Source organism: Schistocerca americana, chromosome 2, assembly GCF_021461395.2.
Source record: "Schistocerca americana isolate TAMUIC-IGC-003095 chromosome 2, iqSchAmer2.1, whole genome shotgun sequence".
Taxonomy (NCBI): Eukaryota; Metazoa; Arthropoda; class Insecta; order Orthoptera; family Acrididae; genus Schistocerca; species Schistocerca americana.
This window is the reverse complement of record NC_060120.1, coordinates 557,122,511-557,136,008: the sequence shown is the minus strand read 5'-3', so window position 1 is coordinate 557,136,008 and position 13,498 is coordinate 557,122,511. Positions and strand designations below refer to the sequence as shown.

Here is a 13,498-nt window from a genome sequence, read left to right as displayed (position 1 = left end):
TCTGACTACTGAACTGCACTTTTTATTTCTCTGAACACATGGAAAGGAGGGGCAAAAACAAAGAAGAATCAAAGTCAGTGAGAGTCTTTGCATAAAAAGAACACCAAAAGTGTTCTTACAGTATACATTCTCAGAACAGCAAATAACTTTGTCTTACTGAATACAATGAACTCTTTCACAGGTTCAAAACGAAGGAACCATGTGACATAGATTTTGTACAACTGGAGTTAGAGGTATCAACATTAGAAACCTCATGTGACACAGAACAAAATATTAACAGGCTTCCAAGCACAAAATTTTGAATTACATGTGAGGCGGTCGAAAAGTTTCTAGGCCAAGATAGTTACCATAATGTCTCGCACAAACACCACCACCTAGTTTTATACTGACCCTTTGTCAGTATGCAGGTCACATTTCGCAGCTCAAGCTTCATTAGTTTGCCAGTAGGATGCATTGTATACCATAGTGTAAGCAAAATGGCAAATACTGAGAGAATCAACAACCTTGCTGTGACTGAGTATCTCCATTTGAAAGGAATGAAGCCTGAGGAAATTGCAGAGGACATGCGAAACACACTTAAGGATGGTGCTCCATCTTACGCAACAGTGAAAAACTTGGTGTTCAACTTTAAACGAGGAAAAACGAGTGTGGATGATGCTCGAAGAAGTGGAAGGCCTCTCACCGTTGCCACTGAGGAAACAGTGACTGCAATTCACAATACGATTTTGCAGAAACATTGAACAACGTTGCAGCACACTGAAACCACATTTGGAATTTCCCATGGGTGTGCTCGTGACATTGTTGTGGATATTTTGGGAATGTGAAAAGCTTCAGCTCGGTGGGTCCCGAAAGACTTCAATACAGATCAGATAAGAGTGTGTTCAGAGCTGTGAAGAAATCGTCTGCCAATTTGAAGCGGATGAAGATGGATTTCTTGCAAGGTATGTGACAATGGACAAAACGTAGGTTCACCACTTTGATCCTGAGACAAAACAACAGTCACAAAAATGGAAACATCCGTCATCCCCTACCCAAAAAAATGCCAGGTGCAGAAATCAGCCAGTAAGGTGATGGCATCTGTCTTCTGGGATGCAGAAGGGGTAATTATGGTGGATTACTTGCAAAAGGGCGTAACTATCAATGTGTTGTACTACTGCACGCTCCTGCACCATCTGAGAGAAGAGATAAAGAAAAAAAGGTGTGGAAAATTGGCACACACAGTTCTCTTGCACCAGGACAGCGCACTGGTGCACAAAGACCTCACAACACTGGAAACTCTGCACGATTGCAAGTTTGAATTGTTAAGTCATCTGCCATATTCTCCAGATCTGGCCCCATCAGACTTTTTTCTTTTTGCAAACCTGAAAAAAGAACTCAAAGGATGAGATTTGACAACAATGATGCAGTGAACGCTTGGCTAAGCTCTAAATCAAAGACCTTTTGTTTGAATGGTTTGCAGAAGTTCTCAGTATGCCCAGAAGTGTATTAGTGTACATGGGTATTATATTGAAAAATTAATTGGTATTATGGAATTTCTGTCATTATTTGTGAGGCTAGAAAATTTTCGACTCTCCCTCATATGGTAGTTCTAAGTATAGTAAAATCCTCTTGCTACACCTATCAGCAGACTGACCCTAGAAAGTCAGAAATGTAGGCAGGCGTAAGAAACACAAGAAGCTATCGATTTCGTGCCTCTCTCTTTCTCTGTTTACGAAAACTGCCAACTTCAGTGTTTTAAGCATCATTGTGTCACATTTTATTTACCATAATTTCATTATGGTTGTCTCTCATTAGAACAAGGATAACTTTTTAATGTTGTTTCATTAAAGACTTTTGCTTCCACGTTTTATTTACACCATCGGACATGATCGGAATGAAGAAGCAAACGTGCATTTCATTTGTGCACGTTAGCACTCAGCCACTGCCTTCATGATATATCTCTCTCTCTCTCTCTCTCTCTCTCTCTCTCTCTCTCTCTCTCTCTCTCACACACACACACACACACACACACACACACACACACACACACACACACACACACACACACACACACACACACACAGGTTTTCCTCTTTGTTCCAATAATGTCCAATGGTGTAAATAAAACATGGAAGCAAAACCTTTCAAGAAACCACACAAAAAATATATCCTTGTTCTAATGTGAGACTTATTATTGATAATCCATTCAGTTCAGAGGCGAGAAAGAGTGGAATTTACTGCCATGTTACTTTAAGCAGGACTGTTTACAGCTGACATCAGGTCTTACCCACCCAAGACTGTGCACCTAGTACAGATTACTGTATTTCATGCTGAAGTAACAACAATTTGTTTAAGCCTGTTCTAGAGATGCCCATCTTCAAAAGCCGTGCTTATTTGTATACATGCCTGTGAAATTAAGTTAAAGCTTTTGTAATGTAACACAATCAGCAAGTTGCTACTGGAGACACTATCATCAGATTGTGATTATTAATGCAGTGACTCAGTATACTTTCCCACCCTCCCAAACACTGCGAATCTATAACGTAGGCGGCCATGACCCAACAAGGCGACAATGAAAATGTTGTTTACCATGCTAATGCTACGTTACATAATCGATAACTCTGTGTATAGTCTGCATTTTCTGCTTTGTTCCAAGGCCAACTTAGAACAGGAATTCAATGCACTTTTTGCATGAATCAGTAAGGATACCACTAAAGAAAACTTAAAATATGGGAAATGTTGTAACACACAATCATTAATGGCGGGTAATCATTGCATTGAGAGAATACGACTTCTGCCGGGACCAACAAGAATGAAAGTAAAAAGCAGAAAAAGGTAAAATGCCAGAATGTAAAAATGGGGTTTTACCACAGTCTCAAATCCTGTAATCAGGGAACATTTGTAACCACTGCAATATTATCATTTTACAAAAATTGAGAAGGCCAGTACAAAATTAACAAATAAGAAAAGTGTCTAAAGTGGACTACCTAGTATCCCCCTACTCCTGTGATGCTGAGATAATACAATGTGGTGACAATACTGCTGCAAGCAGTGCTGCATGCACTGTGGCAGGGCAATGACATTACTGGATGGCAAGCTGTCGGTTGCCAGTTCAGAACTGATCACTCACAGTTATAATTTAGTATTTAACATCTTTGAAATGTTCGTGAGATTTCCTATGTTCGTATATTATGCAATATTCAATGTTTGTTTATTCAGGTGTGTGTGTGTGTGTGTGTGTGTGTGTGTGTGTGTCCTTTGAAACACCTGCATCATCACTGCTTCAATTAGGCATTGTAACAGCTGTCACCTACATGGGCAGGAACAGAAATACTAGCAATACATAGTTTGCACGGTCCATACTTTCAGGAGACAAGTGGATTCTACTGTACATTGGGCGTTCGCCCCCCTACGTTACATTTCCAGCACAATGACTTTGCCCTGAGGGTTTGCCTATCCTTGGTCTGCACGCTTTTCTCCTCCAGAGACTATTTACAAATATGAAAAGGGCATCACATGGTGTGGACACTGTAACGATTACAAACAATCTGTTAACATACTGGTCACTCAGGTGTCACCTGCAGGTACCACTCTCCCTCAAGTAACATGCGCTTACAGCAATGGTGGTGCTGCTGAGGACAAGTTTTCATCTGGAGATCAAGTGTTCGTCAAACTCAACAGGCATCCTTGTACCTGCTGGTTATTTCAGTTGCGGCTCATACTTCAGCACGGAGCACTCCAGAACTCGCTCAGCTCCATTCAGGCATTAGCTGCACCTCACGGTTCATCAATCAGTGTTTCGCCAAGGCCAGTCTGAACACTCAGCTGTACACTGTCACACCACACCATACTGTGCCATATCTGTGATGCGACATCTTAACACATTGCACTTCTTCTCAAAGAACCACACTGCACTGCACTACAGATGTTGCTCCAACAGCCACCCAGGATAAGACTCCAGTATTACCACTGCGTACTTTGTTTCAGTTATTCTTATGTGATCATGGACTATCCTTTCCAGTTGTTACAGAGAACCGTACTTTATGAGAACTCCATTTGTATTTATGGTGCTGTTAATAAAAGTGTACCAATTGAAGCCTGGGAACCATCACACTAATCAGCTATCAAGTGCAGTCTTACCATGCAAGGAACTAAAAATTAGAGAACAGTGTTAATTTAGCTGCACATTAGGCATTTATCAATGTTTTCTGGAGACAGTCAAAATCCGACAAAACAGTTGAAATGATTTGACCAAGTTGCCAACTACAACAGATGGAATGAAATTATGTGTGCAGCAAATGTGTACTTTTACTTGGATGGCATAGCCCAGCAGTGGTTCGAGAACAATAAAGATATGCCCAATAGCTGGAATAAATGCCAGGTCGACCTGAGAAAAACCTTTGGTGGCAATCAGCAAGCCTGTGCCGAGGAAGAAGAGTTAAAAAACAGGGCCCAAAATCATGGGAAAATGATAATCTTACAAACAGAATATTTTGGCCCTATGCCACATTGTGAATCCAAATATGACATGAGCTGACAAAATCTCACTCTTGATGACAGGATTTGCAGAAGACATGTACCAATCACTTCTCATAAAGGATGTCGCTACAAAAGAGGAATTCATGAAGTGGTGCCAGTGTACTGACGGAATGTAACAGACAAATGTCTTGTGGAAGAAGTACGACTCTCTCAAACATTATCCCTACGGCAGTTGTGGGACCCCAGTATGATCTCACTTCTCATACATCGGGTTGTGTGAGAAGAGATACAGCATTTTATTGCAGACTGAGTAAGCAAGAGACAGTGACCACAAATGTTGATACCACACATCACGAGGTAATAGAGAATGTTTAAGAAGCAGCAGCTGCCAAGTGACAACACCCAACCAATGCAATTACAACGAAGTCTTTCGCCAAGCACATCATCTTGCAGAACATACATTTGAAAGAAAGAGGACAGACACCATGCTAGTACGTTTCCATGGCGGACACACTGTACACTCCTGCAGAGAAAGATGAGTTTTTGAATACTACTATTTTGCCTGTCATCATCAAACCATCACTACCGTTTTCTTTCATGACAGTTAACTGCGAACTGTTAAGTCTACCAATGAGAGGAATCCCATCATTTCATCCTGGATGAGGTCGCTCCCAAACACACTGTAGCCATTTCCCGTTGCTTTACTGAAGTACCATCCATTCACCTTGGTGTCAAATTCAGAAAAACTAAGTGAAATGACCATCTATGAAGATTAGGTTGCCGCAGATAAAATTCCTCCGTGGACAACAGTTAGGAAGGTGTCAGGAAATCTAACTGACACCATTGACAGCTAACCTACGCAGGCACTAGTCAACTCGGGGGCTTGTTTGTCGAATACTCATCGTCTTCAGCTAAAGAAGCCACCCGAGAAATAATCTGGGGGCACCTATTTAATGTTCTTGAAGTCAGTCTTGGCCCAGAAAATGTAAGAGCAGTCCCAGATTTTCTGATTTCTTGGCACATTCTTGACGTTATAAGTTCACAGAATGTGGTTGTACTGCCAACATTTCACAAAGAACTTTCCTATCAAGTCACACCAGTGGGCATAAGGCGTTCAACATGTTTAGTACTATCATCCAGCAGCTGGTATCCTTTGTTGCATTGCAACATATGGGTTTAACTGTCTCCGGTATGACAAGCCGTATATTTTGTCTACCCACAATTCTAACATTCTTTTAATCCTTGCTTCCCCAAATCACAACCCTTAAATACAAATTTTCAATAAAGCTACTATATTTGTTTGAACAATGCTTCACTAAGAGTGGTCATATTCCCTTGAATTACACAATTCCCTTTAATAACTCATATTCAAAGCTATGAATACCACTGTGGAAGTTTAGTAAGTCAACAGGCCCTTCAAACCCACATTTTATCAGCAATGCTATGGAATTTTATCACAAGAAAGCCTCAGGGATATATGAAGGGTCAAACTATAGGCCTATGTACACAAAGATGCAGTTACAGGGTGTATACGTGGACAAGAAAAAAAAATTCTCGGATTTCCCGGTTAAAAATACACTTTCTCCCAGATGAAAATATACTTTTTCCGTGTTAAGTGACAGTGTACTTTTCCTCGGAACTGTTAAACTTATCAATCCTTTGAATGGTTATGGTTTTATACACTGGCGTAGAATTTCCCGGCCCTAAAAAAACGAAACTCAATAAAAATAATAAAACACGTTTTGGAAACATCTTTGATGAGCAGCAACATGTACACTGCATACTTTCGTGATATAGTCAGCTAATAGCAATATCGCTGTTAAGTAGCGTGTACACACAAATAGGGAAAGTTAATCGTTTAATTTAATATACATAGTTTTGCTACAAGAAAAACAAAGCTTTCACATATAGTATTGGTCTCTAAGATTAATAAGCTGCAAGAGAAGCTAAGCTTTCACATATAATGTTAATCTTTTATGGATACATTACACTTTAAGATACATCACACAAATGTGCCAGTAAAATTTTTAAAAACGACATAAATGTCTGATCTTCTGAACTCAAAATTTTTCAAAATGATTGTCCTCAAAGAGTTGATTTTTAAATGACAGTCAAACGCTCTGTGATTTAAGAAACTCATCGTACATTCTCGCACACAGTTCATCTTGCGTTAAAGGAAATTTACTTTGAAACGAACGCTTTTCAAACAACCGTTCGCAATATTTTCCCGTGGCCTATTAGAAATACGTTCGTTTCAGAAGCTGCCAGAGAGCGCCAGGTATCAGGATTCACCGCGCTTGCGCAGTTACAATGACGCAGGAAGCCCGCATGTTCGTACGTGTAAAACATTAAAAGATCTCACATTAAGTCATAAAAGAAACAAGACATACCATAAGAGGATACTCCAAAAGCATCGGAATCTCGTGAACCGTACTAAAATGCTTAATTCGGCTTAAAGTGCAGATTCGTATGTTCAGAATCGGATGCAAATTTTGTTGGAGGAGCAGTATTGTTTTCTCATGTTTGGTTCTTTATAATGTTATAATGCCATATGTGCTAGAAGATGAAAGCATGCACTTTTGAAATGCAGCGAACAGTTGAAACTAGCCAGTAGTGTGGAATTAAAAACATCAGTTCAAATAAATTGACTGCCTCAATGGAAAAAATTAATAAAAGCCAAATTTCTTTAGAAAACCAACAAAAAGAGCTTCATTGTTCTGCAAGGCGCTTAATGCTTCACTGTCAGAAAAGTGGAAATAAAATTAAATCTGAACCTAATAACATATTTCAGCCTACCGGAATTATGTGAATGTATTTTATTTCACTTGATAGCTCGCGGCACAGAAATCCATTTTGTTTTCATTTGACGTGAGAGCAAACTAAGAGGAAACAGCAAAATCACTAAACGTAAACACAGGGCACGTGGAGGTTGTCCACCTCCCCACTAGAACTCAGGCTGTACATAACCCCTGGATCAACGATATTCCCGAATCGCGGCAATACTAGATAGTATTCCACGAGCGTTTGAGGTAGGACACCAAAAATTTAAAAACAAATCGATTTTTCAAAAATATATTCATTTTGTAGCGCACATCTTCTAAAGAGCCAGATATATGAAACATATATGTTGAGGAAATGTAAGACATGTTATTTGGTCTTACAGGTGCCAAAGTGCAGTGCCATGCCTCTTCATGCAGCATTCTTTTATCACACATCATTGTATTTCGCTCTGAGGAAGTCAAATGTGCATATTTTGTAATCAATGCCATTAAACTATATTCAGAACAGCAGAAATTGAAATGTCTTGTTGTGCCTCTCCTGCATCCAGTCGGCCAATTTGACATCCAGCCCGTCTTTCCTTTCGGGGTTTTTCCCGGATCTCCCGGGTCGTATACACCCCGAGTTACAATGGACTGCTTCTGCAGATTCTATTGATAAGTATAAAAAATCATCAGTGGATATTCTGTGAAACAGAGTTGCCAAAACTGCTTTTCTCTTATCACTGACATATTTGCACTTTCTCCTGATGTCTAGAGCATAATATTCTGCAAGGTTTTTCTGGATTTAGGAGTGTCTCTTGTGCACCAGTTGAGTGCCATCAGAGTGTTCTTTTCCTGTCGTGTCCTACAGTGTTTCGTAAGACTTGTCCCATTCTCTTCTGCCCATGTCCTAGACAACAATTTTTTAATTTGAATTTCACCACATAGCTTAACAGCCACAACACTACGGAAGCATTTAGGCTCACCTTCACCAATTTAGTGAGTGTATCACACACCACATCAAGAAACTGACCAGCTAAAAATAGAGACTGGCCCTTTGCTTTCCATACCACCATTGAAACCTTCAAAGTTTTGGTCACATTTCTACATCTACAGCCATACTCTGTCAACCACCATGAAGTGCATGGCAGACAGTACATCCCATTCCATTCACGTATGGAGCATGAGAAGAATGACTGACTGCCTTTGTGCATGCAGTAATTATTCTAATCTTATCCTCACAATACCTATATGAGCAATACTTTAGTGATTGTAATATCTTCCAAGAGTTGTCATTTAGAATCTGCTAGTTCAGTTTCTTCAGTATTTCTTTGACACCTTCCCATGGATTACACACACCTGTGACCACCCGTGCTGCCCTTTGCTGAATACGTTCAACATCCCCTGTTAGTCCTACTTGGTACAGGTCCACACATATGAGCAACATTCCAGAATAGATCACTTGAGTGATTTCTAAACAATCTTCTTTGCAGACAGATTGCACTTCCCCAGATTGCCCTATTTCATATACCTACGAAATGTTACACCCAGGTATTTGTATGAGTTGGTCAATTCCAATTGTGCCACTGATATATTATAGTCATAAGAAATTATATTGTTTTTCATTTTGTGGAGTACACAATTTTACATTTCTGATCATTTAAAGCAAGGTGTCAATCTTTGCACTACTTGGAAATCTCATCAAGATCTGACTGAATATTTATGCAGCTTCCTTCAGACAGTACTTCATTATAGATCATTGCATCATCTGCAAAAAGCCTGATTTAACTATTAATACTGTCTCCAAGGTCATTAATATACAATGTGAACATCAAGAGTGCCTGGCGATGACTCTCCAGCCAAGAAAACATGCTGCCTACCAAAAAGTCCTCAATCTAGTCACAAATTTCACTTGATACCCCACATGGCCCTACTTTTGTTAATAAGCATAGGTGTGGTACCGAGTCAAACGCTTTCTAGAAATCAAGAAATACAGCATCTACCTGACTACCTTGATCCAAAGCTTTCAGTACACCATCTGGGTAAAGTGCGAGTTGTGTTTCACATGATCAACACTTTCGGAATCCATGCTAATCGGCCTGTAGGATGTCATTCTGTTCGAGATACTCCATTGTGTTTGAGCTCAGAATATGTACTAAGTTTCCACAACAAATTGACGACAAGGATGTTAAAAGTAGTTTTGTAGATCACTTTTACTACCCTTATTGTAGACAGGTGTCACCTGTGAATTTTTCCAATAACTGGGCATCTTTTTGTTCGCGGGATCTACGACAGATTATACTTCTAAGAGGGGCCAACTCAGCTGCAAATTCAGTGTAGAAAATGAGAGATTCCATCGGGTCCTGGATATTTGTTCGATTGTAACAATTCCAGCTGTTTCTAGATCACGACGACACTAATACTTATTTCATACATCTTTTCAGTAGTATGAAGACTAAATTTGGACAATTCTCCTAGGTTTTTCCATTGTAAAGGAACATTTGAAAACTGAGTTAAGCATTTTAGCTTTTGCTCTGCTACCCTCAATCTCAGTTCTTGTGTCATTCACTAACTGGTGCAAACAGCCTTTGCATACAACCAGAATTTCTTTGGGTTTTGTGAAAGAACATTTCACAACATTCTGCTACAGCACTATGTTTTGTTTCACCCCTATCATACAGTACTCTGTTCCTTTAGAAGTATCTTTACATTGACTGTATACCATGGAGGGTTCCTCCCATTATGAACTGTTCTCCTGCATACATATCCATGTCAAAAAACCTGCACTACTCTTCATAACTTTTAATACAATGATCCACTAACCAATTTACCTCAGGTCTTCAATAGAATAAGTCTGTACTTTCTTTACTAGAAAACAGTAACCATTCACCTATAGCACACTGATGTATGAAACACAGAAACATGTAGCAGGAAACGTATTCACACTAGCTTTCCAGCTCTTGCTCTTGATATATGTACATATTGAGCTAGCAAAATTTTTTAATCAAAAGCTCAATCCCTCAACACAGAACTCAACCCAAAATTAATGATTTGCTTTTCTAATGGTGCCTCACAATCCAGAAAGGAAGCAAGATTCTCCCACCTCTTGACACAAAACATGTTGCATTTTCATATCTTATACGGTAGTCTGGTATGAGTTGGTCCTACTGTGTTAATAAAACTGGTGACACACTGTTCCAGCTTTGGATGCGAAAGTTTAGCAGGGAAGTTCTGTCTGACCTCCACTTAAAAGGATTTGGGGGGAGGGGAGGGGGGGGGGGGTTGGTAACAGTGAAAGAGGATGAAATGTAACAATACCTAAGGCATTTGGCATGATCTCATTTTATTTTTACGTAAGAATGTGGAATCACAAAATGGGCAACTAATCAACCCCTGGGAGAAACTATATAAATTTAAAGGGAGTAAGAAAGTTAGTTGGTTTGATTACTGAAGCGGAATTTAGCAATCTTACTGGTATGAAGTCCACTGCTATGTATAAAATGTGTGTAAAGTATGTGTGTATTAACAAATGGTGAGAAATTTCAAACAAGAAGAAAAAATAGTTCCTGTTTTAACACATTTTGTAATTACTGACAGTTAACAAACAAAAAAAAAAATCTGCAATGTATGCTTACCCTTTCAGCAAATGCACGAGCAAGCTGTACTATCAGTCTGACATCAAGTCCATGGTTACCCAAAATTCTTACAACTTCAATTCCATGTTGCAAAACTTGGCGCAATTCTCCTAAATTCCCTTCAACTTGTTTCTGAATGACAGTATATGCAGCTATCCACCTGGATCATTAAAACAATGTAATGAAACAAGCTGTGAATGACAAATACAAAAACATTAAATGCAAAATTACAATATAGAGATTTAAATTATAACATAGATTATCTTAAACGTGATAAGACAACAGGTAGAGACCAACGAAAAAAAAAAATACTTGGCCCATTTCAATGTCACATCTATTAGTGAACCTATATCTCATGCTTTTTGGTGGGAGGGGAACACAAACAGAGAGGGGGAGCGAGCGCGGGGACGGAGGGGGAGCGAGCGCGGGGACGGAGGGGGAGCGAGCGCGGGGACGGAGGGGGAGCGAGCGCGGGGACGGAGGGGGAGCGAGCGCGGGGACGGAGGGGGAGCGAGCGCGGGGACGGAGGGGGAGCGAGCGCGGGGACGGAGGGAGCGAGCGCGGGGACGGAGGGAGCGAGCGCGGGGACGGAGGGAGCGAGCGCGGGGACGGAGGGAGGGAGGGCGGGGACGGAGGGAGGGAGGGCGGGGACGGAGGGAGGGAGGGCGGGGACGGAGGGAGGGAGGGCGGGGACGGAGGGAGGGAGGGCGGGGACGGAGGGAGGGAGGGCGGGGACGGAGGGAGGGAGGGCGAGAGCGAGGGCGGGGACGGAGGGAGGGAGGGCGAGAGCGAGAGCAGGGACGGAGAGAGGGAGGGCGAGAGCGAGAGCAGGGACGGAGAGAGGGAGGGCGAGAGCGAGAGCAGGGACGGAGAGAGGGAGGGCGAGAGCGAGAGCAGGGACGGAGAGAGGGAGGGCGAGAGCGAGAGCAGGGACGGAGAGAGGGAGGGCGAGAGCGAGAGCAGGGACGGAGAGAGGGAGGGCGAGGGGGGAGAGCGAGCACAGGGATGGAGGGAGGGCAAGGGAAAGAAGGGAGGGAACGCATGGAGGGAGAGAGTGGGAAAGTAGTGAGGGAAAGCATGGAGGGAGAGAGTGGGAAAGTAGTGAGGGAAAGCATGGAGGGAGAGAGTGGGAAAGTAGTGAGGGAAAGCATGGAGGGAGAGAGTGGGAAAGTAGGGAGGGAAAGCATGGAAGGAGAGAGTGGGAAAGTAGGGAGGGAAAGCATGGAAGGAGAGAGTGGGAAAGTAGGGATGAGAGGGGGGGCAGAGTGGGAAGTAGGGATGGGAGAGGGGGGGCAGAGTGGGAAGTAGGGATGGGAGAAGGGCGGCAGAGTGGGAAGTAGGGATGGGAGAAGGGCGGCAGAGTGGGAAGTAGGGATGGGAGAAGGGCGGCAGAGTGGGAAGTAGGGATGGGAGAGGGGCGGCAGAGTGGGAAGTAGGGATGGGAGAGGGGCGGCAGAGTGGGAAGTAGGGATGGGAGAGGGGCGGCAGAGTGGGAAGTAGGGATGGGAGAGGGGCGGCAGAGTGGGAAGTAGGGATGGGAGAGGGGCGGCAAAGAGGGACAGTAGGGAGGGAGGGAGGGGGGAGAGAGAGGGACAGTAGGGAGGGAGGGAGGGGGGAGAGAGAGGGACAGTAGGGAGGGAGGGAGGGGGGAGGGAGAGGGACAGTAGGGAGGGAGGGGGGAGGGAGAGGGACAGTAGGGAGGGAGGGAGGGGGGAGGGAGAGGGACAGTAGGGAGGGGGGAGGGAGGGGGACAGTAGGGAGGGAGGGAGGGGGGAGGGAGGGGGACAGTAGGGAGGGAGGGAGGGGGGAGAGAGAGGGACAGTAGGGAGGGAGGGAGGGGGGAGGGAGGGGGACAGTAGGGAGGGAGGGAGGGGGGAGAGAGAGGGACAGTAGGGAGGGAGGGAGGGGGGGAGAGAGAGGGACAGTAGGGAGGGAGGGAGGGGGGAGAGAGAGGGACAGTAGGAAGGGAGGGAGGGGGGGGGGGAGAGAGGGACAGTAGGGAGGGAGGGAGGGGGGAGGGAGAGGGATAGTAGGGAGGGAGGGAGGGGGGAGAGAGAAAGACAGTAGGGAGGGAGGGAGGGGGGGAGAGACAGTAGGGTGGGAGGGAGGGAGGGAGGGAGGGCGGAGAGAGAGGGACAGTGGGGAGGGAGGGAGGGAGGGAGGGAGGGCAGAGAGAGGGACAGTAGGGAGGGAGGGAGGGCAGAGAGAGGGACAGTAGGGAGGGAGGGAGGGCAGAGAGGGACAGTAGGGAGGGAGGGCAGAGAGAGGGACAGTAGGGAGGTAGGGAGGGCAGAGAGAGGGACAGTAGGGAGGGGAGGGAGGGAGGAAGGGCGGAGAGAGAGGGACAGTAGGGAGGGAGGGGGGAGAGAGAGGGACAGTAGGGAGGAAGGGGGGAGAGAGAGGGACAGTAGGGAGGGAGGGGGGAGAGAGAGGGACAGTAGGGAGGGTGGGGGGGGGGAGAGAGGGACAGTAGGGAGGGAGGGGAGGGGAGAGAGGGACAGTAGGGAGGGAGGGGGGGGAGAGAGGGACAGTAGGGAGGGAGGGGGGGGAGAGAGGGACAGTAGGGAGGGAGGGGGGGGAGAGAGGGACAGTAGGGAGGGAGGGGGGAGAGGGAGAGGGACAGTAGGGAGGGAGGGGGGAGAGGGA

The 13,498-nt window shown here is 44.2% G+C and overlaps 1 protein-coding gene across 1 annotated transcript in view; it reads right to left on the bottom strand.

Annotated features, from left to right (window-relative positions):
- LOC124595721 (E3 SUMO-protein ligase RanBP2) overlaps positions 1 to 13,498 on the bottom strand; it is a 294,537-nt gene that overhangs the window by 115,917 nt on the left and 165,122 nt on the right. Inside the window, exon 12 of the mRNA XM_047134587.1 lies at positions 10,853 to 11,012. Coding sequence (XP_046990543.1) covers positions 10,853 to 11,012 — 160 coding nt within the window. The remainder of the gene's footprint in view (positions 1 to 10,852; positions 11,013 to 13,498) is intronic.